General features: G+C 42.7%; 1 protein-coding gene across 7 annotated transcripts in view; it reads left to right on the top strand.

The window, feature by feature from the left end:
* The window catches only part of LOC111864749 (MAGUK p55 subfamily member 5), a 282,694-nt gene that overhangs the window by 150,085 nt on the left and 108,176 nt on the right, over nt 1-24,433 (top strand). For 6 of the 7 annotated variants that reach the window (XM_023852241.2, XM_033751565.1, XM_023852246.1 and 3 more), the window contains one exon: nt 17,612-17,748. In XM_023852241.2, coding sequence (XP_023708009.1) covers nt 17,612-17,748 — 137 coding nt within the window. Of the gene's footprint in view, nt 1-4,986; nt 5,884-17,611; nt 17,749-24,433 lie in introns of those variants that run through there. The other variant, XM_023852240.2, reaches the window with a different exon arrangement.

Genomic DNA, 24,433 nt, shown 5'->3' with positions numbered 1-24,433 from the left:
AAAAAAAAATACAATGACCTCCTCTGGATTCGATCCCGCGACTTTCCGGCTTGAAGCTTAGCGTCTCAACCAACTACGCTACCGCGTGCCCCATTGCATTCATAAGCAAGATTTTTTTTTTTCTTTTTATCAGAGTACTCTTTACTTTTGATCTTCCACAAACACGGATTACTACAATACAGCTGAAAGAATTCGCTCAAAAATGCTCGGGGTACGATTCTCAAGTCCGACATCGAAGTGCACAGTTAGAACGATTAGTTAAAACTGACGCTAAAACTGTTGGCCCCACACACGCTCCAACTTGCTCGCAAACATGCCTGTACACGCACAGAAAAATAAGTCGCTGACAGATTTACTTCAAGCCAAGCCTAAGACGGTACGGGGACGAAAATTCTACCACAGACGGACCGTCTTACCTGACGTCTTAGAACTGCGCAGGCAAAACGGACGCTAAGAGGCCCTTTAAACTCAATGTTTCTCGGCGACGTGCACAACTATCAGCCTACTAAAAATTGCATGTGTGCGCTAGGCCTTAGACAATCTGCTCCTCGTGACACTTTGTTTACTACAAATCCCTCATGACCTTCTGGGATTAAAGTAGGGTATCGTGGTGGGTGACCGGAGGCTAACCACCTGGCCTCAGGCGCAGCCTTACTGTGAAATTATATTCCTTATGCTAGAATAGCTTTAAATGGTATGTGCCAATGAGGCACGGCTGCAGTAACTTTGAGTTATAGCGGTTGCATGTAGGTCACGGATGAACTCGCTCACAACTTTAGGTCTGTTAATATAATTGTGAAGGAAGTTGTATCGGAGTTCTCGACAAGGTGCCCAAGTCAGAGGTCGTTGTTATGCAGTTGGTTGTTTACACACTGATAAGCGTCTCCATACAAAGAGTTAATTGTATCGCAATCAAAGCATGCATTTCTGATGTACCTTTTCAAATCTCCGCCGAGTTGCCGATTATCCTGGCAGAGATTTTATATCTTTCACTTTCTCTCCAAGTGAATGCTAAGTTAGTGCCTTAAGCTGCCTCCGTAGTCTAGGGGTAACGTTCCCACTTCATGACTCAAGGTACGCGGGTTCAAACCCGGCGGAGGTCGTGGAATTTTAAGGGCGGAAAAATTCAGGGAACAAGTCCTCCTGGAGGAACTTTAAGCCGTGGGTCCCGTGTCGTAGATTTGCGGCACGTAAAAGATCCTCATGTCTCTAGGAAATCTCTGAGCAAAATTAATTAGGCAACAATTTCCCGCCCAAGTAGTTTCCAACGCCTCTGGTAGATGGGGGAAATATCAGGTACCGACGGCCGACCTCGTTGGCTGAACGAGGCTGATAGCACGCACCGGTACCGGTAGGGTATGGGGACAGTAGAACTTAAAGAGGGACGCACAAGAGACCAATAACTGGTCTAAGTGCATGGGAAACCCACCCCTCTAATAATAATAAAATAATAATAGGTTAGTGCCTTCAAATAGGTGACTACCGCCTCCTTCTAAACCCTTATTCATTTACCATTCATAATCATCCAGTTTTTTTTTCATTTCATGCTACAGAACAAGTGGAGCTGGAACCGAATTGCTGCATAGTGTAAGAATCAGTCAGTTTACCAAAAGAAGAATGCCATCTTATGGGATGTGGCGCCGCGTAGATATTGTGTAAACCGACGTTTCGGAGGAAAGTATCGCCTCCATCTTCAGTGTAGAAAAACATCCGCGAGCGAGGAACCAGCGTGAGCAGGTTGCTGCAGACTGCACAATATCTACACGACGCCACATCTTCATAGTCAGCACCGTGGAAACCTCAAATCTTACATAGTTTCCCAGATGTTCTCCTTTGGAATCTACCCCTGGTCAGTTCAGTCTAGGTCTCATTCTCAAACTCTTTTATTCGTAAGACGCATTTTCATTATGATTTGGTCATACAGGATTCGAGCTTGTATTTTGTTTCTTTCCGTGCCTATACCCAACATGAATCTTCCCGAACAGGCTGGTTTAGAAGCAGCTCTGTATACAGGAGATGCTCGGTTCGACTCTCGACCGAGGCACCGGCTTTCTTAACTGTCGTGGTTTTCCTACGTCCTTCCACATACATAAATGTCGGGAATAGGGTCTCAGTTAGGCTATGTCAACACCGCGGCGGTCCGGGTTCGATCCCGGGTCTGGTCAAGTGGGATTTGTGGTGGACAAAGTGGCGCTGGGGTAGGTTTTCTCCGAGTACTTCAGTTTCCCCTGCCAATCTTCATTCCACCAATTGCTCCACAATCACCCTCACCTATCATCTGGAGCTGGTACAATAGGCAAGAAGTGGCCGCAGTTCAAGGGACTTAGTCCCACCCCATTAGCAATAATAAAAAAAAAATAGGCTCTGACCACTTCCTTCCAAATCATTTCTAACTCTTCATTCATACCTGCCCTACATAATCTCGATAGTGAAAGCGTCGTCAAACATCCTACGGAAGAAGATTGAGAACACGAATTTTAGTATCAATTCTGACATTCCCTGCGTATTTCATGTTGCTCTGATCCAAATATTCTTCATAAAACTACCCTGGAATTCACAGTCTTAAATTCCTGTTCATCTTTAACAGGTTGCAAAGTTCTTTTCCATGGAAATATTATACCCGTATTTTCTAAACGCGACCTTTGCAATTTCGCATACCCAATTTTTTCTTCTACGTGTAAAAATCTATCTGTTGCAGATGGAAATTGCTTCCCCACCCAGACAACAGCTCCGTCAATGCTAAACTCGGAAGTTGATTGTATTAACTATCAAAGGAAAAAAAATATATGAACGAAATCTATAAGGGATCTTTTAAGTTCAACACTGACCATGTTGCTATAAAACTATTCATATTGCAGAATCATTAAATGCCTTTCCTTATTGCTCTCTAAATAGAGACCACATTGGAAATCATTTAAAAAGAAAGTTTCATAGCTTAATGTCTTCTGTGTCTTGTGTGATACGCCAGCTTTTTACGATGAGTAGTTTTTTTGGGGGGAGGGGAGAAGTAAAGTTTGATTTGAACTGTATGTAAATTAGGGATTATACTCGTATTGGAAATGTATGAACTCCAAATTCTCCCGACGAATTTCAGTGTAACTTCCTCATACAGTTTTTCCGTACCATCGCTCCATATTTGTTCATAGTGTGATAACACAGGGACATCTTTGCCTTATTCATTCAGTAATGTAGAATATGTACACCAATATGCGGACAGACGGACATGACGCCTTCTCTACGAATTCACTTCTTCCCCTTTTCGCAAAGAGGGCATACAATTACTGATATAGTTTTCCGTTTTCAAATGGCACGCCACTGCATGTTTTCAGCCTCAGATTGATCGATGGACGCCGCTGGTTGTAAAAATAGCGTCGCGACGCAATTGCCTTGCCTCTTGTGATGAAGCAGGTCCTGAGTCACAGCTGTTAATACTACGTCACGAAGGCATACGGGGGTGTGCAGGCACTGATAGAACCATGAAGGGCTGATGTAATTATAACTTAGCACGGCGTCATGAATACATAGAAAGGCGTGAAGATGGAGCATCGCGTTCTGTTTTACCGAACACGTTCTTGTAGGCTGGTAATGATGATGGAGTTAGAGTAGTAAACTTTGCCACATCCAAAAGTTTGTCAAAAGTACAGCGTTCCCACATCTTAAAGGTAAAAAGGGTAAAGCTGTCCCTGTAACAAGCCGTGGAGGCCCATAAGGTTGTGAGGCGTCGAAGCTCCCACATTTTCTAGACAGTCGGCTCACAGATGACAGTGAGGTTGTCATTCTAACCCACCGGCCGGCCTTTACCCCCAGGAAGATTCCTGGTACTCATTTCTGTTAGAGGCTTAGTCGACCCCAGGGCCATAGTGCGGCTGGTAGGATTAGGTAAATTGAAAAATCCAATGACCTCACGGGCAATCGAACCCGTGACCTTCAGGCTTGTAGCATAGTGCCTCAAGCAACTGCGCTAGCGCGTGGCACTCCCACATTTTAACATTAATGAATTTCTTCTGATGGAAAGACTGACAATCAAATTGACCATAATTTGATAGCTAAGAGACGTCGTTCAAGTATACTTGATGTCCGATCGTTGAGTTCAGCAGATTGTGATGCTGACCACTATCTGGTGGTGGCAAAATTTAGGGATAGACTAGCAATGAGTAAATCAAGAAAGCACAGATTTCATACAGAGAAGTTCAATCTCATGGATTTAAACGAGGTAGAGGGCAAAGAGCAGTATCGTGTTGAAATCTCAAATAGGTTCGCAGCTTTGGAAAACTTAGACGCAGAGATGGATATTAATAGAGCTTGGGAATCTTTTAGAGAGAATATAAAAATTTCTGCCAGAGAGTCTAGGTTATTATGAAATGAAGAAACATAAGCCATGGTTAGGGGAAGGGTGCTCAGAATTCTTAGATCAAAGAAAAAGAAAATTGCAGTGGTTACAGGATCCAAGCGAAAGAAATAGGGATACATGAACAATATAAGATATAGAGCGAGCAGGCATTTCAGAAATAAAAGAGAATATCTGAAAGACAAAATTAATGAGCTTGCAGCGAACAGTAAGAACAAGAACATTACAGGCCTGTATAGAGGAATAAAGTAATTTAAGAAGGTTTACCAACGTAAAAGTAACTTAGTGAAGGATGAGAATGGTGATCTGCTTGCAGATTCCCACAACATTTTGAATAGGTGGAATAACCAAGATTTCAAAATGAATGCGGCACAGCTATCACGACACTTCGTAAAGGTAAACTTCATTGGTAATTAAACTGTTCCGACTGCCATCCGATTAGGTAAACTCGCGGAAACAGCTGGACATTAGCAGTCCTCAAAGTAAGCTATGGCAGTCGATAAGTATTATCATAGAGAGTTGTGAGTATAGAAGGTGAAAAGCACTTGTTACTGGGAGGGGTAAAATTGTTTAATGTTTACAGTGCGACACTGACCGCGCGATTGGCTCAGTGCCTGGCGTCTTAACTCCAATATAAACACGTTCTGAACTAGAGAGATACAGCGTCTATTTTGAGGATGCACCTAGCCTGGTTAGTAAGGCCTATTTCTCAAGCGGTGAAGACAGCACAAACACAAACTCTCAAAGCCTCGTCGAGTCATTCAGTCCGAGAGTTGATTCAGGCGATGCAGCAGCAATGAGTTTCCTCTGTTCCTGTGTCCGACGCCAGAAAAAGGACACATTGGATGACTACTACTACGGTAAATACAGCAAGTACTCCAGTGAGACCCCGATGCCTAGCATCGCACCGACACCACGGGTCAGGCGCAAGTTTCCGGAAGGCGTCCGTCCACTGCCACATGCTTCTTCTGACGTTAGTATGCAGAAGGACGACGACGTCACCTGGAAGCAAACGTTTGCTATTAACAACAACACCTTGGGGTCAGACTCTGATATCGAGGACATTGAGAGGACACTTCTGTCCATCTGTGAGCAGGAGGAAGAGAGGTTGAAGCACTCTGAGATCATCTCCCACTCGAGTGCGTACAGTGATTCAGGCTCCGACAGTGAAGAAGAAGATGACGATGCTGCCAGCATGACAAGCCAGGACTTGGAGGATCTTCTTGTGACCGCCGATGACGTAGAGGACTCCAGCTTCTCGGAGGACAGCGACGGGCTCGAGGAACCAGCCCATCGCTTTACGCTCAGGCCACGTGACACACTGCGCGAACGATATGCAGAGTATTCCAACGAGATCTGGCAGGACATCCAGGTGTCACTAATTGAGGCCATCAGCAGTAAACACTCCAGCGTCCAGGAAAGTGATGACCCAGTAGACACTGCGAACCATGAACGTGAAGACGCGGAGGATGATGACACGGCCCAAGTGTTCAGAGCGGGGAGGTTCCACGTAACGTCAGTGCCAGACGGAAAGGGTGCGTTGTGTTGGTAAAAGTGAAATATGTTTTGAGAACAGTGTGCTGAGGAAAATATCTGCGGGCAGAGAGGATGGAGAATATTACGTAAGAGTTATAACATACCCTTCGCTTAATAGTGTTAGGCTCATTAAATCAACGGGAATGGATGGGAGAGTTGTGTATCACGCATAAAAGAGATAAATTCTGGTTAGAAGACCCCGTGGGGGGAGGGGACTACATGAGCGGCATAGAAGGCGATGGAAATATTATCAAAGTGCATCTTAAAGAAATTGTGTCTTTAAATATGAGCTAGATTTAACTGGCTTGGGATAGGTCCAGTGAGGGTTTCTTTAATACGTTGATGAACCTACCGGTTCCAATGAATTCCTGAAACAGGTAAGTAATAATTAGCCTCAGTTAGTAGGCTTGTTTAGTTAACTGTACAGAATTCCACAGAACAATGCAGAGTGAACCAAAAGATAAATTATTATATTTGTACGCTGATAACACCCACAATTAATCGTAGAAAATCTACTTTGTTATACCAAGTTTAACGTCAGCTGCCTGTACGGAATTTTAATAGACTCAAACAGATGGTCCGGAAGTTTAAAAGTGTATGTATTCTGTGTAAATGTAAAGATATCCATGTGCTTAATTATATAAGCACTGTGCCATCAAGACTTAGGGGGGGAGTGGAGATGTAGTTCCAACATTTTTGACCTCGACATTAGATGGAGGTGAGTGGTCAGCTTCGCACCTTGGCCGCTTTACCCCTGAGGAAAAGCACCCCATAACCATTAGATAGGTTGCTGGGTGGGCCCCAGAGCCGGTCTTGACATTGTGGAGTAGAGAGAAATCTTTTGCCCCTGCCGGGAACATATTCTGTGTATCTCATACATTTTTATACCGTGTTAGCATGGCTGCCAATTTTTGTGCTCTGTGGCGTTATTAAAAAAATTGTAGGTTGATTTGATTTCATATAACGTAGGAGAGACATTGGACTTATACGAGGTAAAACTCAATTTCCCCCTAAGTTCTGGCGTAGAATCCCTCCCACCGAGTATTAAATTTAATAGAAATCCCTTATTAATTTTCTGAAATAATCACAGGGACAGATGGACTGATATCGACTACATCTTGCACTTTCGTTTCGAGCATTTATACGGCGAATATGGTTACGCTTACTGTATACAGCTAGCTAATTAATAAAAGAGAACTGTATTCTGAACAAGAAACAGACTCCGTGGTTTTAGTCCGCAAGCGAACTATATCGACTTAGCGACCGCCGCTTGTCAGGGAAATTAATGCCAACCTTAGCGGATAGATGGTGTCGCGTGGTCAGAGCAATGAATCCCCACGGCCGTTAATGTCGGTTTCCTAAACAGGAGCCGCTATTTCCTTGAAATAGCTCCTCAGTTATACTCACGAGGGTGAGTGGACCCGGTTCCAGACCCACTACTTCTCATAAAATGTGGTAACGCTGGGAATCGAACCTGGACCTCTGGATCTGTAGCCAGGAACTCTGACCACTAGACCACAGAGGATTCTGAACATCAAGTATAATTATTGTGACGATAGAAATGCATTGTCTGTTGTGATACAAAAGGCAAATGGAAGAAATAGGAATTTCAGAACTTTCTTGTACCAGCTCAGACTGGTAGGTACCAGCAAGTACTTGATGGCACAGAAGAAGCAGAGGAGTGGCTATATGTGACTTTCCCTCCAATATGCCTGGACACAACTGAAGTTGTATCTGGTGTCCGAGTGAGTGAGAAGTTTGATACGTACGTCGTTAAAGAATACATAATTACGACCCCTTTTTTATGTAAACGTTTACAAGTCTTTGTTAGCTCCACACAGGCAACTAAAAGACTGTTAAATGTCTCTACTTTCTCTATCTATTGCAGAAGAAAACCTTCTTATAATGGTATTCCGAAGGACCTGAGTATTGTTCTGTTTCAGATAGCTTTCCGATTAACAGAGGTGGCCTACTTCTATATGAAAACTGTTGCAGAAAATATACCCCATGTGCTTGTGACTCAATATCACTTCAGATAACTGCACTAGACCTATAAGTACACAGTTTTAGTTTTATTTTTCTTTCTGCCCTCCCATCCTTCATTTCTTCCCTTCTTCCTTTCCTTAATACATCCTTTCACTTATTCTTTTGTTTTGTTTTTTGTTTATATTTTCCTTAATCCATTAATGCATTCCCCGCATATTTTGTTGACAGTCCAGCTGAAGTGTTCCGTTTGTAAGTGGAATGTTCCCTCTAAAATAAATTTCAAGCAACTCAACAATACATTTATAAGAGGAAAACACTCAAGCAAGGTATTTGCATAATATGCCTCTTTCCAAGTTTCGTTTCTGCTCATGAATTTTTCAGTTTATTATAAGTAAATTTTCATTTATTTTCACTCTGTATATCGAGACTAATGAATCTGTCAGTAAAGGAACTTGTTTAGTTTAATTCAGATTCCGTTTAGATAGGTTCTGCCGTATATCTGATTGGAGGAATGAGATTGCACTATTTTTACAGTATTTGCTCAGTTTTTCATTGCAAGTCATATGATTTTAATATAGCGAGCGTAGAGGAAGATTGGGTATTTAACGACTCTGCTTCAACGGTAGGAGTTATATAGCGTTCAATGGAATGGAAATGTGATACTAAATGATGAGTAGGTAAGGATTCGGAAGGAGTAGGTTTTTGCCTATTTTATTATAGTATGTATATATTATAATTATATATATTATAATATATATTATAGTATAAATAATATGTATTTATTTTAAAGAACAAGTCCTCCGTTGCGCAACATGTCACAATACTTTGTAACATTCCACTGTGAAGTCGCAGGAAACCATGAACAATCTCAGTCAGGGTACCAAGTGACATGGTGAAGTTTGGAACCTGATACCTCCGGAATAAGTTCATATGTTTTACGAGCCTCCTTGGAGTTCACCACAGATCGACAGGAGAGCAACCTATGTCCTCTAAACGAAAGTGGAAAGAAAACGTGGAAAAGCCATGGTCTGTACCGTGGTGACATATAAATATACAAGGAACTGTGAAAATTCATGAATACCTCTGCGTAGCCAGTAAACCAGTTCAGATTCGAATCGGGTACATCCCGAATACAAATCCAGCGACGTGTAACTTAGCTTAGCTCATCTTTGAGCTGACTTATGTTCAGGAACGGAAGGGTATCACGCAACTGAATAAAACTGCGAGAAAAGCCTGGGTCGGGAGACAATCTCTGTAACACTGTGTATGCGGATCTGTCTGAAAGACAGTAAATGTGTTCATTATCTGAGAAAGGGCGTGACAGTGCTGCTGTAGTATGGAGAAAAGAGGAATTGTCAGCGTGTAAGTGAATTATTGCTAGGGCTTACTGGAGGCTCGCGTAAGATGTGCAGGCAATTTATCTGGCCTAAAGTTTCCGTCCAAAGAAAGTTCGAAATGAGAAATTACTTCACGTCCGTTGGGCATCACATATCCGGCGATAAGACTCGCAGTAATTCCATAGCCCTGACTTGCTACCTGGCAATTCGGCCTTGAGGGTGAGTCCCATCCAGCATGTCTTAGAAACAGGAAGTTACATAACAGAATTAGAAGTACTTGTCACGAATGCCTTAACGATGTTGCTCAACCAACGAGTCGTACCCCAATAACGGCACGCCAAACCTTGGAGGCACGTAAGGATGAAGATTTAAGTATTCCTAAACTCTGAAGTAGATGGGGGAGTGTGGCTAGCTTCACTCTTCACCTGCTTTAGCAACGGTAAAGAGACACTTGTGCCCACTAAATATAATGCTGGATGTTTCAGAAACGGTCTGCTACGTGTGATTCGAAGAGAAACATCCCAAATCCTTCCTCGAGGAATTGAACTCCGGTCGTCCAGCTCGTAGTAGACCACTTTAATAGCTGTGCCGTCCCCACTTATCGGCTAATAATTAAGATGCTTTACTTAGAGAAGCGGTAAAACGCTGTAGCATAGTTGGTTGAGGCACTATACTACAAGCCGGAAGGTCGCGGATTCGAGCCCCGATGAGATGTTTTTTTTTTTCGATTTACCTGATCCTTCCGGCAGCACTATGGCCCTGGGGTCGACTCATCCTCTAACAGAATTTAGTATCAGGAATATTCTTGGGGGTAAAGGGNTGAAGAGCGGCCGGCGCGTAAGACTGACAGCCGTATCGCCATCTGTGGCCGATTATCTCCCAAATGTGGGAACCTCGACTCCTCAGAATCCTATGGGTCTCCACTTCCTGTTACAGGAATAGCATTACCTTTTAACTTTTACTTAAAGAAGTAACACGTTTCAGAGTGGCGCGGTATAAACCGATAGAATGTAACATGTCAGAGGAAACTGCTGCAGGTTCCTTTAAAACGTTGTTGACGTTCTACTAGTCTACACGGCGTCACTTCCCGGAACCTCATACTCCTCAGAAAGCCCTTTCCTTCCAGTAGCACTTCTGGTTTTGTTCAATTCTACACAAAAACGTTACTTCGCAAGTTCCACGCGATCGGAGTCTCCCCGTGCTGGTGTCATTAATGAAACTTGGCGTGCATCAGAGACAAACGCTATAAGAACAAGCAGAATGAATCACTTTAAAAGGAACAGAAAAAATACACACCGCCGCTTGTGAGTATAGTGGGTCGTTCATCTTTCAAATAATCCTGCTGCTACTGCTCTGAATCCTCGGAAGACGTCACACGTTAATGACCTAGCCGTTGAAGGACTGCCCATTTTTCCGCGGATGAAGCTTTTACGTCTGCTTCATTTCTTCCATCCGTATTTAACACACTGCCGATATTGAGCCCAGTATTAAATAGAATACTTCAGCAGTATATGAAACACCACACAGTTCACATTTTTGCCTGTGGATTTTGGATATTCTGTATAATGCACAATTCTATACATTGCCTGTAACATATATACAAACAGGGTAAAATTTTTCAATAATGAAGAATTCTATCCCTGCGATATAAAACCGTGTAATCAGGTGAAAGTCAGCCGACGTTTCTGCATGCTTCATGCTGGTTTTTTTGCTTATCTTCCTTGCTTGCTCTTCGGCGCAAAAATGGGGGCGACATGTTACAGGGAAAAGTCGGCCGACTTCCATCGGACGCGTAATCAGGTGAAAGTCAGCCGACGTTTCGGCCTGTTTCTTGTTGGTTTCTTGCTTGTCTTACTCTTCAACCAAAAACATGGAGCGAAGTGTTCCTGCGAAACGTCGTCCGAATTCCATCGGCCTGCATGAGGATGTATGCCATAAGATAGAACTCTTCATAACCACTGCCGAGGGAACCTCAAATCCTGAATTTTCTTCCCTGTTTACAACTCGTCACATCAAAATAGGAAAACAATGATGTGAAACACAAGGCGGTGATTATTTATCATAATGATATTAAAACAACGAATCTTCGAAACTGAAATTCTTAGGCATAGTTAAAAACATATAGTACAATGTAAAATCTAAATTAGCCGTGAGACAGTAGATTCTTCCGGTATACTCACGACTGCCTACGAAACTACACGGTGCTCTAGCTCAGAAAACCATAATAGTAATGCAGAACTTGTTCTTTCATGTAAATTCTAAAGGGCTCTGACGGTGGTGTATACTACTTAAAAATACTTGGTTTTTGGACTTTGTCCATCTTCCGGCATTCTAGAAACTAGAAAACATAACGTTGAGGAAACTGGATCTGTTTCCGTCCTCAGGAGAGTCATTGAGTTTAACTCTTTCTAAGGAACCCAACAGAGTAGGTGTCTGCTCCCTCACCTGAGGACGGAAACGGATCCAGTTTCCTAAATGTTGTGTTTTCTAGTTTATAGAATACTGGAAGATTGACAAAGTCCAAAAACCCAGTAATTCTGAGTATTGTTCTTTCGTAGGAATTAGAAGCTTTGACATTAAAGTAGCATTATAGCTGCTGAAATTATTTTCTGATATGAATGCCACACGCTTCACTCTGATATCAAAGTGACAGTGAAGATATTAGAGCTAAATTACAGATACAAAATATTACAGACAGAATTTTAAGATTTTTCCACGGTACTCGTGGGAACCCTTTGCGGAACGTAGCACTATGCCATGAAGACGTATAGGGGAGTGGATGTATAGACCCACTTTTTTTTACCTCGACACTAGTTGGAGGTGAGTGATCAGCTTCACGCCCCGGCCGCTTTAACCCCGGGGAAAGAGTCCCCGATACCCATTGGATATGTGAACCCCAGAGCCGGTCTGAACCATATGGAGAAGTGAAAATTCTTGCCCCCATCGGGACTCGATCTCCAACCCATCGGTCGTCCAGCCCGTAGCCAGTCGCTATACCGACTGCGCTATCCCGGCTCTTAATCACAATAGTACCAGTAGCTTAAGTCACAGTTTATTTCTTTCTTTAAAGAAGGGAAAAGTGTGAAGCTAATTGAATGATTTTTCTAAGTAGCAGCCACCGTTCAGTTCGGAAGAGCGGTGAAGATCTAAGTCTTTAGGTTTCCTCGTCTCTTGAGTTTGAACATGATTGGCTCTTCGTAGTGACACCGTGTGGTGCCGTAGGTAAATTCCAACGGTTGGAGAAACTTGTTGCCTCCATATTCAGGGTCGAAGACCATCTCCAAGATTAAGCAGTATCACAACCCAAAAACGTATAACCTGAAGAGTGGAATTACGGATAGATTTTTATACTGCGGAAATAAATAAAACATATTTAAAGGATTGAAGGAAACCGTATCCCAAAATTAGACCCATATTGAATTGTGATCCTCGCCGGTCACGGTAGCCGAGCGGTCTAAAGCCATGCACTGTCTTCGCTCGCTCGGAAGCCGGGATCGTGAGTTCGAATCCCACTCAGGGCATGGATGTTTGTGTGCGTTTTTCTGTGTTTGTCTACAGGTAGAGGCCTTGCGACGAGCTGATTACTCGCCCAAGGAGTCCTACCGTATGTGTAAGATCTAGTAAACCGAAGTGAAACGGAGAGTTTCATGCAGGTAGGCCTAGGCCCAAAATTGGGGCTGTAGCGCCACAGAGAGAGAGAGAGAAAAAAAGAATTGTGATCCTCGAAGAAGAAGGAATTGTGGATAAAAGTGATAAAACGCTGTAGCGTAGTTGGTTGAGGCACTATGCTACAAGCCGGAAGGTCGCGGGTTCAAGTCCCGATGAGGTCATTGGATTTTTTCAGTTGACCTGATCCTTCCAGCCGCACTATGGCCCTGGGATCGACTCAGCCTCTAACAGAAATGAGTACCAGGAATTAAGTAAATAATTTTCCTGGGGATTAAAGCGCGGCCAGCGTGTAAGGCTGAGAACCTTACCGCCATCTTTGAGCCGATTGTCTAGATAATGTGGGACCCTCAACGTCTCACAGCCCTATGGGTCTTCATGGCCAGGTACACGGATAGCTTTACTTTTTTACTTTACATCTAATACGTATCGTAAGTTTCTTTATATATTGGTTATATTAAGTGAATTTTCAGGATGTATGTGTGACGACTATGATTCAGGCTATAGTACTCGATAGATACAGTAGTAGGCAAATTAATTGGGACAAAATTAAAAAAAAAAACTTGAATATTTGACATTTGTTTGTTCTAAATCTTCAGATATAATTGTCACATAATTTTAGTAAGAAATGTGTTCCCCTTTCGCTAGAATGACTTCCTGGACACGTTTTGGCATTGATTCAACCAGTGTAGAGCAAACGTTTTTTCACTCCACTGTCGTGGAACTACATTTTTATCACGTTCGCTACCACACGCTCTTCAGCTGAATAGTCCATTTTACCCAGACGTTTCTTCAGTATGCTCCACAAATTTTCCACGGGGATCATATCTAGAGAATTACCAGGCCTATCGATCATGCTGATCTTGTTTTCTGCCATCTTCTTTTGAGTTGTGGCATGGTGCAAGGTCATGTTGAAATGTCTTACCATCTGCAAAGGTCTGCAGGAATGGTTCAACTCTACTTTTAATTATTTTGATGTACTTTGATGAATTTATCACACCGTCAATTGGAACTAGACTCCCAGGACCAACTACAGTGAGAAACCCCCAAAACATTTTTTTGGGAGGTACTTTACAGTCTGCTGAAGATGCTTCGCTCTTACTGGTTCATCACTGTTTCGTCTGACAACGTTTGCTCTGTAACCTTGAACAAAAAAATGTATTCCTCACTGAAAGCCACCTTCTTCCAGTCATCAGTTGTCCACGATCTATATTTATTTGCCCATGCCAACCGCTTCTGCTTCATAGCGGGTGTCAACGATTGCTTTATGATTGGTTTCTTGCCTTCTTTCCAAATTCAAGAAGCCTACGCCATACTGTTGAAGCATCAGTGTCAGTCCCTTTGAATGTTCTTACTTGTCACTGTTGGATGCGACCTACTGTTTCTCAATAGAAGCTGATCAGTACGAGGAGTGTTTGTTTCGTTGTCTTCGGCATTTTCCTTTCCTGTTTGGAGAAAGTGATCCGGAATCCTTGTATGCACACTCGATTTTCCAACACCAGCAACGGGGGCAGTGTCTCTCACAGTAATAGATGTGTGTTCATTAAGAGCAACAAGTTTTGCCCGCTTCTTCGGTGTAATGTCTATTTTCACACTCGCAAAAACAAAAATTATCCCAGGGTTCAAAATCAGCCCGCACTTGCGAAAGACACGAGCTGTCAACTGATGAAGCGGCAACCTTTCCCGTCAGAAACAGCCAGAACCAGTTTGCAAACTGGTTCCTGTTAGTCAAGTTCACGCTTTCACAGAAACCCGAGGTAAATAACCCAGTTTTGATTATCTGCAACCTACAGAACTTGATATATACCAATTAATTTGACTGTATATAATGGGACGGTCTACACACCAATAATTCGAAAAATACAAAATATACACTACTGTGTCAACATTTGTTTTATTAGCTGTTGGTGGTAACGGTACATGTTTCGATACTTTTCTCGGGCCACCTTCAGGCGTCCAAGAATACTGGTACTAGTTCTTGAATTGCGTCATTGTTCAACAAATGTTGACACAGTAGTTTCTATTTTGTCTTTTTCGGAACTATTTTTGTGTAGACTGTCCCATCTGTCGCATGACACACAACAGGATGCATACTATAAAGGTTATATTATTCGATCCTAAAACGTCAGGTTTTTTATAGAGAGTAAAGCAATATGCAGATTTTGTAGGTCATACAATTAGAACGCTTAACAAATTATGAAGAATAATATGAACGTCCGAGTATTGAGATTTGTCACGGCGGTGATCTTACGGACTGTAACACTGCATAGCCTGGTAGGTAGTTACTAATGCTTCGGAGAAAGCGGCCTCCGTAGTCTAGAGGTAACGTTCCCACCTCATGACTCGTGGTACGCGGGTTCAAACCCGGCGGAGGTCGTGGAATTTTTAAAGGCGGAAAAATTCAGGGAACAAGTCCTCCGGGAGGGACTTTAAGCCGTGGGTCCCGCGTCGTAGCTTTACGGCACGTAAAAGAACCTCATATCTCCAAAGGAGGTCACTGAGCCAAATTCAAGGACATTTCCCGCCCAACAGTAGTCTCTAACGCCTCTGATAGATGGGGGAAGCATTATAGATACCGCTAAGCCAGTAGAGGCCGAACTCGCTGGCTCGGTTGCGACTGATGGTAAGCACCAGTATCGGTAGGGTATAGAGACTGGTAGAATATCATAGAGGGAAGCACAGTGGACCAATACTGGTCTGAGTGCATGGGGAAACCCACCCTCTCCAATAACTAACTAACTAATGCTTCGGAGAAATTTCACAGAAGGCTACAATCTACACGAATAAAATTTATGAATACATGCAGCAAATTTTACAGTAACTTAATAGCTACTGTATTAAATTGTAATATGACTCGAAGTAGAAAAGTTTCGGCACACTGAGCTAATTTCAGTAGTTTAATGAAGTAGTTAGTCCCCTACCGAACACAGAGAAAAATTATTTCGTAAAGAGTAAATCCATACTCAATTTCCTGTCGTGTTGCTGGAATAGACTGTTGGAGTGGGTCCGTGGGTCCCATGTCGTAGATTTACGGCACGTAAAAGATCCTCTGAGGAGACCTCTGAGCAAAATTAGGCAAAGTTTCACGTCCAAGTAGTTTCCAATGCCTCCGGTAGATGGGGAAGTATCGGGTACCACTGCCAGAAGAGGGCCGACCTCCCTGGTAGAATGGGGAGATAGCGAGCACCAGTACTGGAAGGGTATGGAGACAGCAGAAATTAAAGGGGGGAGCACAATGGACCAATAACTGGTCTAAGTGCATGGGGAAACCCACCCCCTCTAATAATGAATGAATGAATAGTAGCATTGTGTTAAGAATGTAGTGACGTCGACCTATATCATGTGGACGAATGTGTTTCTGACGTGTAAATTGGACGGGTACAGTCGAGAGCGAAATGCAGTGTTGTGGTAGAGATGAATATCTGAAAGGTGCAGTAGCTGAGAGTTGTGGTTTTTAGAAGTCGAGGAACCAGTTTTCCTATGGGTCAATCAACTGACTGGGCAGTGATGCTAACCGATACATACATTTTTCTGTCTCGTCAGATGAAACCGAACAAGAAGGGAAAACATTCTTCAGGATTTTGCGTACTCATAGATTTGAATGTTAATGTATCGCAGATTATAACCATCTTGCTGCGGAACTGATAGCGCTGCAGGAGCGCTCAGGAACGCTGTGTTTGGTTGTTCTTGCAGTTCGTTACATATTCGCGATATCGAGGTATATTTCACATAAAAATGCATTTGTAGACTAATTACGATCGACAGTTTTTTTCGAAAGATTCCTTTATATTTAATTAAGTGTAAGGACAACTACACATACACATATGTATGGATACTTATATATATTGATAGGATTGTAACATAGGTCTAATGTTAAGGGGGTCTTAGATATTGTAAGGTTTTACACAAGTGAATTGTAAAAGTTTCTTTTAATGTTATATACACCCTGGTTATGGATGACCTTGTGACGCTGAAACGTGTTGGAGTCTGTAACATACAGTCTATTCAGGTAGTAAAGGTAAAACTATCCCTGTAACAGGCCGTAAAGGCCCATTGGTTTGTGAGACGTTGAGGCTCCCACATTTTCTCTAGACAATGGACTCACAGATGGCGGTAAATCTGTCAGCCTTACGCGCCGTTCAGGGAATAAACACGATATAATTGGCCGGTAACTTACATTTCAGGTCTTCATGCTCAACTTTCTGTACGATGAGTCGATTTTGAGAAAATTGTTGACGTCACATTTAAGTATCATGTTCCAACATAAACGATTTTCACCGATTGATTTTGATATGGACCTCAGTATAAGATCTGATTGAAAAACGCTCAGTAATCTCGGAGTTAAATCTTTGAAAAAAGACAGACTGACGTGGCCTTCGCTATATATGAACGTTAATTTCATTCCATTCATTTAAAGTGATATAATAACCGCAACCATACGCAGTTGTTGCTCGGACACGAGCTAAAGAGAACTACCGCTCCGACCACAGGCCTCTGTTGTTCTGGTCATGTGTCATAAACACATTAACACTAAAAATTTCAACATGAATTCGCTGCCAAAAACCGCAGCGATGCATACGCGGGTGTTTTGGCCGACTAGGACAGATGTCAAATCTGGATGCTTTTCTTCATGTAGGGCCGAGGTGTAGCACTCGCATTGTCTTTCCTCCGTGGACGGAACAGCTAGACTATGGACATACGGGATGCTTATTTCCTTGCTTCTTTTTGTCTGTTTCAGCGTTGGACCTCGCGCAGAACAGCAATGTCCAGGATGCTTTCGTCATCGCAGTGGAGCAGCAGGCCAGAGAGCGTCTGGAGCGGCTGTCTGCCCTCAAGCGAATCAAGCCCGTCGATATGACCAAGCTCTCCCAGCAGGTGAGTCCAGTTTGCCTCCCACAAGCAATGACGTCCCACAGACCTTGTACTAGGGAGTTTTTTTTATTGCTAGTGGGGTGGGACTAAGTCCCTTGTACTGCGGCCACTTCTGGCCTATTGTACGAACCCCAGATGATAGGTGAGGGTGATTGTGGAGCAATTGGTGGAAAGAAGATTGGCAGGGGAAACCGAAGTACTCGGAGAAAACCTGCCCCAGCGCCACTTTGTCCACTACAAATCCCACTTGACCAGATCCGGGATCGAACCCGGGTCGCCGCCGTGGGAAGTACCACGGAGTTAGTGCTTTACTCACCTTTATATTCGTTTACTGCACAGATGAGGGAATAAAGCAACCACTCTGCACAGTTACAAGAAGTGATTCGAAATTATTGTCGGGGTTTTCGTGGCATATAATATTGAAGTTGTTTAGCATTCTCAGAATTAATTCTATAAATAGTAGAACTTGTTGAGTATATTTTTATATTAATTAAGCAATTGTATTTTATTGCTTCCGATTTAAAAATTATAGGCCATGGAAACCCTGGCAGTAATTTAGAATCACCGTACATTTCGGTGGAATATTCAGACGTCCTCACACAAGCCTGTTCGATCCCTGTGATATAATTAACGTTAATTGGTTTAAGAAGGTTGAGTGAAGGAGCTTATGATAGGCTGTTGTCCTGTGTAGAACTTTTATACCTTTCGTTATTAGTAACGAATGTTTAGGGAGTAAGAATACAGTTACCGAAAGGACAGAAAACTAGAACAAAATTTTGCTGATGAAACTTCATGGAAAGTGGAAGACAGAAATAGATGGGCCGATAATATAAAGTGTATTTTAGGGAAATAATTTGAGATGTGGACTGGCTAAGGATATAATCTAGTGGTAGAAGCTTCGCCTTCTTGCTGTCCTGGCCCCAGACGTCTGCCACTTGACTCAAAATAAACTCAGGCAGTCGGTTGCTTCAATTCGACGCGCCTGAACCCGTCAAGTAAATTCCGACGTGTTCAAGCGGAGTAAGGGTGTTTTGTTTCAATATAAAGATCATTCATACCAACGCTTGTCGTGAACTTCAGTGGTGCCAACTGTACATGAACACCGTATACTCGCGGTATTATTAGTTACAACGAAACTGAAGGGAAGATTTGCGCTTCGTAGTATAACTGGACTGTGTGTTTAGAATGCTGACCCTTGCGAGCTGCCGGACGGTGTCTTCCAGAATCGCAGAACAAACTTCGGATCTCGGTACATGCACGGAAGGAAATGATCGTTGTTTTCTTTATTTGGCTTTATAAAATAGGGAGTATAAAGACGTGCTCCAGATGGAGTGAATGTGTTTTTCAAATGCTTTATCTGTTATTTTGTTTTCGGCCTTGGTGTCAATTTATTACCACATAAAGTCAAACTATATTCCACCATTTTGGTCAGTATACACGGTCGAAAAAATATTTCAAATGAAGTTATAGATGTAGTAAATGATAAACAAAAATGTTAAGTCGTTCCTGTGCTTAACTAATTAAGCACTACGCCACGAAAGCTTATGGGGGAGTGGATGTATAGATCCACGGTTTCTTGATCTCGGCATTAGTTGGAGTTGAGGGGCCAGCTTCACGCTCCGGCCTCTTTATGCCCGGAGAAAGAGCCATCGGTACCCACTGAATAGGCGGTTGGCTGGGCCCCAGAACCAGCATGGACGACATGAAGAACAGTAAATTCTTGCCCCTATCGAGGCTCGAACTCCCGACTCTTCGACTGTACTATCCCAGCTCCCTTTAGATGTAGTAAAAATTATATTTATGTCATATTAAATCTATACTAAGAGCCGGGATAGCTCAGTTGGTATAACGACAGGCTACGAGGTGGACGGCAGGGGTTCGATTCTCGGCAAGTGTAAGATATTTGTATCTTCTCCATAACGTCCAACCCAGCTCTGAGGCCCACTCAGTATTCTGTCTGATGGGTACCGGGAGCTCTTTTGACGGAGGTAAAGAGGCTGGGGCGTGAAGCTCACCACTCTTCTCCAACTAGTGCCGAGGTTAAAAATGGTGAAGCTACACCTACACTCCCCCATACGTCTTCATGGCGTGGTGCTTAATTAGTTAACCACAAAGAAGTATTTATCTTTTACCTTACCGACTACACTTCGATGAGTCTTTTCCATGATGTCGAGGTGTTCGATTCTATCTGAATGTACTGGAATATTGCAAACCAAACAACTTTTGTTGTGGATTCCCAAATAAGCTCCCAAACTAATCCACTTCCATTCAGTACTTGCGGACATGATTATGGACTGATTGACATACCGCCAAGTCTGCATTCCCTTATGCTAGGCGTAGACGTATAGACGTATACCTGCAGAAGAATCACGGACAGAAGGAAAACGAAAAGAGCATAATAAGGAGTAAATGAAGGGGAAGAAGAAAGCAGTCTTCTGAGCTGTGGCACCGTGTAGATGTGGTGTTAACCGACGTTTCGGAGGAACGTATCGCCTTCATCTTCAGGATAGAAGGAAAAATAAAATCCGCAAGCGAAGAGAGCGGGAACAGGTGCAAGCAGACTGATGTTGGAAATAAACTCAGCCATATGACAGCAGGGAAGGAAGGGGGAAAGTGTACATGGGACCTCAAATCTTACGAAAAGGAAGAAGTTTCCCATAACTCATTGCATGTAACAGTTGTCTGTCCAGTTACAACTGCTCCTCAGTCCTTGAAAGCACAGCGGTTGCTATATGTACCATCTGCTGTAATATTCAAAACCTTTACATTTTGTCCATAAAGTGCATTTATGTGTTAGATATGATTCAGTGGATAGCCATACTTTCCTTATCTATCTATCTATCTACCTATCTACCTATCGATTTATATCTTTACAGTCCTTTTATTGGACCTTGGCGGCTTTTTCAGTTTCTTAATGCTATACACATTTGGTATGACTCCTTGGATGGGGGATCAGCCCGTCGCAAGGCCGCTACCTGCGCACAGAAGAACACACACACACAATAAACGCACATAGATATCAGTGTCTCGATTGGGATTCGAACCCACGATCCCAGCTTTCGAACGAGCTAGACAGTTCATGTCTTAGACGGCGCGGCCACTGTTACCGGCCCATATTTTTCCCAGTCAGCATTAACAGAATTTTCTTTGTAGTAGAGAGGTAGTTACCATCTTCTGAGATGTGACGCCGTGAAGTTTAGTAGACGAGTACCAACGTTTCAGGATTAACCGCTTGTTCCATATTGATCGTAAAAACAGTACCTCTCTGAGAACCACAAACTTCATACTGATGCAGTGTTTATCCTCTGAGATAAGAACCTACGTGTAATTTTCAAATAACAGATAACATCATTTTTAGATAACGTCTACACAAGGCATAACTGAAGGAAACACATATCACCACAAAAATATGCCAGTCTACAACACATGCTGCTCTTTAATTAAATTATACTTCGGATTTTAAAATTAAATCATGAAATTAGGAAAACAAATCGACACGAGTTGCATCAGTGTACAGAAAATGCAGCAATTTATCCAATAATTGTAATGCACCTGACGATGGCCAAATAGGCTGAAACACGCTGTGCAATAGATGTGTGAAGTAAAGACATACAGCTTGAAACAGTTGAGTTTTAAAATTAAAATTTTAAATCTTTAGTGTGGGTTGCACGGGAGACGGCATTCGGTGCGTGAATAAAAAGTAGATACAGTGCAACAGGATGCTGCAGTACAACATTTAAAAAATGTTTAAATAAATTTCGGTTTTCGAAAGTTTAATCATTACTTACCCCTTGGATGTGCAGCAGTTGTACAATTTTATTGCATTTTAAACCACTTTTATATGCCGTTAAACTTTATTTAAGAACCAGCTAGAGCTTATTTACTTGAGTTAACGTACAGTGTCTCGCTCCATGCATCTGTTGCGTTACCCATCAGCAAACATTGTTCTGATATAATTTCGAAAGTGAATATAAAGAAATAGTTTCTTCATGTGTGTGCGTCTGTCTTATATCCACAAATAACAGTGCACAAACAACCGTACCGATTTCGGCGAAATTCGGTGTGGTGGCCATCAGCTAATTTTTGTAAGGCCGTCGTGATTCCTGTTAAATTCGGGTTCACATTACGGCCTAAATAAATGTTTACGTACGTATGTTAAGCCATTCAGCCGGGATAGAAGAATCAGTTTAGCGACTGGTTACAGGCTGGACAGTTGAGGGGTCGGAGTTTGAGTCCCAGTAGGCATGATTTTTCTCCTCTTCACATCGTCCAGACGGGTTCTGGGGCCTACTCAGCTTCCTATTGAATGGGTACCTGGGCCTTTCCCCGGGGGTAAAGCGGCCGGGTCTTGAAGCTGACCACTCACCTCCAACATTTTTGACCAGGTCAAGAATACATGGATCTCTACATCCACTCCTCCTTACGGCTTAATGGCATAATGTTTAACGAGTTACCATAAGCTAAGTCGTTTGAAAGACTTGATAAACAGCGACATGCTAGTAGCTATAATTTAACATTTGTAAATTTAATTTGAATTCACTTGAGGGGGTGGGGAGGCCTCAGAGTTGGTGGAACGGGTCTATGTCGACGACTGAACATGTCACATGCTTTGGTTTCGACCCGGGAACCCACTGTGTAGTTCTTTATTAAAGCATTTCAGTGTGGAGTGAGCAGTTGTACGACAGAGAATCCTGACAGCGCTGACAGAGACCAGATCTCCCGACCTGCAGTCCTCCCATTTCCCAAGCTCCAAGTCTGGTCTTCAGTGCCCTCATAAACATAACCTGAAAGGTTCCGCCTGTTCTCCGAACATATGCCTTTTTAACTCCCTAGTGGAGGATCTTCCTTGGCAAGTTGATAGCTACTTAGCAGATCACTAAAATCCCCGCTGTTATAAGTCCTGAAAGTTCATCACTTTCACAGAAGTCCGCTACTTGACTCTCTTGAACCAATTAAATCCAGCCTACACTTTAATACTTACTAGCACATCTCCTAACAACCCTTTTAATATTATCTTTCCATCGATGCCTGTCTGTCCTAAGTAATATCTACCATTGAGGGTTTCCCGTTGTTGCTCACATTCTTGTGTTTGCTGCATGACTCACCCATCCCACTCTCTTTAATGTAATCATCCTAACAGCATTATATTGTGAAGTGCATACTCGTTGCTAGGCAACGGCTCGGTAAACACAGTCCCGCAACACATTCGCACGTAACAGTAGGACAACTATTACTAGGTAACGGACCAGTAAGCACGTCTCCTTAACAATACAGGGGTGTTTTCCGTGGGATCCATGACGAAGGGTTATAAAGGGAGTCTCTTGAGAAGTATTAGAAATAGTAGAAGCAGAGTAGTCTAGTCAGAAGTGAAGGGTCGAGCTTCGAGACGCCAGCTTGCCGGTGTATGAGCTTAGATTTGAGTGGATTCGGGTCTATGGAATTGGTAGTCGCAGAATAAGGGCAAGAAAGGGAATTAGGTGGGACAAAGAAGACTTCATGTGTGATTTGAAATGATGGCGAGGCAGTTATAAATCCGTTGCCAATATGCGGCTAGTGAAGACTGAGAACCCTAGTGCGTGTGGAACGGTGAGGTGCAATAGTGCGTAGATCAGCGATAGCGCTGTATTGCCTGTAGTCCTTAGTTGTGTGAATGTATAAGGTGCTAATCAACCCAATCATCCATCCAAAACCCGTATTATAAGTCACGCACAAACCCCTACACGTGACAATATGTAGAGTGTCTACAAGCCAGTAGCTCAGAGTATTCAGACCCGTACAAAGAAATTATATCTCTTTCAGACGGAAATAAAATAAGCCTAATACAAAACGTTCCGTGAGACGACACTGAAGTTGTAGCAGCGTGCTGAAAAGTTGCCATTTACCCTGTACTCTGTCCGTGTTGCCGTTCCCAAAAGTGCAATTACTCTTCCTGCTACGCCACACGCAAACTCGGTTTAGAGCCACGTTTCAGTGTGATTTATAACACATCTTACAGCCTGTTTGCATGTAAGGACAACAGTACACACACACACAAGGTTGAGAGATATCTTTATGGCGGCCGGACACTTTGATTTTCATGTATTTCTTGTACAACGTGCACAAGCGAAGGCACGTCCTGTCTTACTATTACTATTGCCTCGTGTTAGTCTATATTTCCGACATTGCTGAATGAATTTCGGTTAAACTTAACAGGAGATTCTGTGGTAAGAACGCATAACAGATCGGAGAGTTGGAACTCTATGACACATACATATTCATTGTTGGATTCAGTTTGGTCATTTTGTGGGCCATTATCTTGTAATGGCATAGAAAATAAATAGTATCAATATAGGCTGAAATTTATCTCCATCATGTTGTAAGTTTTTTTTAATCTGAGTGTTCATTAGGGTCAATGACCACTTATGTTTTTAAGTAAATTGGTGGTCCGTATTGAAAGTTGGAGTGGGTGAGGAAAGTGTTTAGAAAAGATGAAAGGTGAGTAAGAATAAAGATTGAAATGAATCAGAAGGTAGGAGAAAAGTTGAAGATCCAGAGTGAGAGACCTGGATGATGCAGAGGATGATAAACTAATAAACACCATATATGAAACTGGGGAGTGGCCCAAGGACTTTACAGAAGTGACAATGATTGCCTTAAAGAAAAAGACAAAAGCTACAAAATGCAGCGACCATCGCACAATAAGCCTTAT

This window comes from Cryptotermes secundus, unplaced genomic scaffold (genome assembly GCF_002891405.2).
Source record: "Cryptotermes secundus unplaced genomic scaffold, Csec_1.0 scaffold932, whole genome shotgun sequence".
Lineage (NCBI taxonomy): Eukaryota > Metazoa > Arthropoda > Insecta > Blattodea > Kalotermitidae > Cryptotermes > Cryptotermes secundus.
The sequence above is the reverse complement of the archived record's forward strand: the minus strand, read 5'-3'. Positions and strand labels throughout refer to the sequence as shown.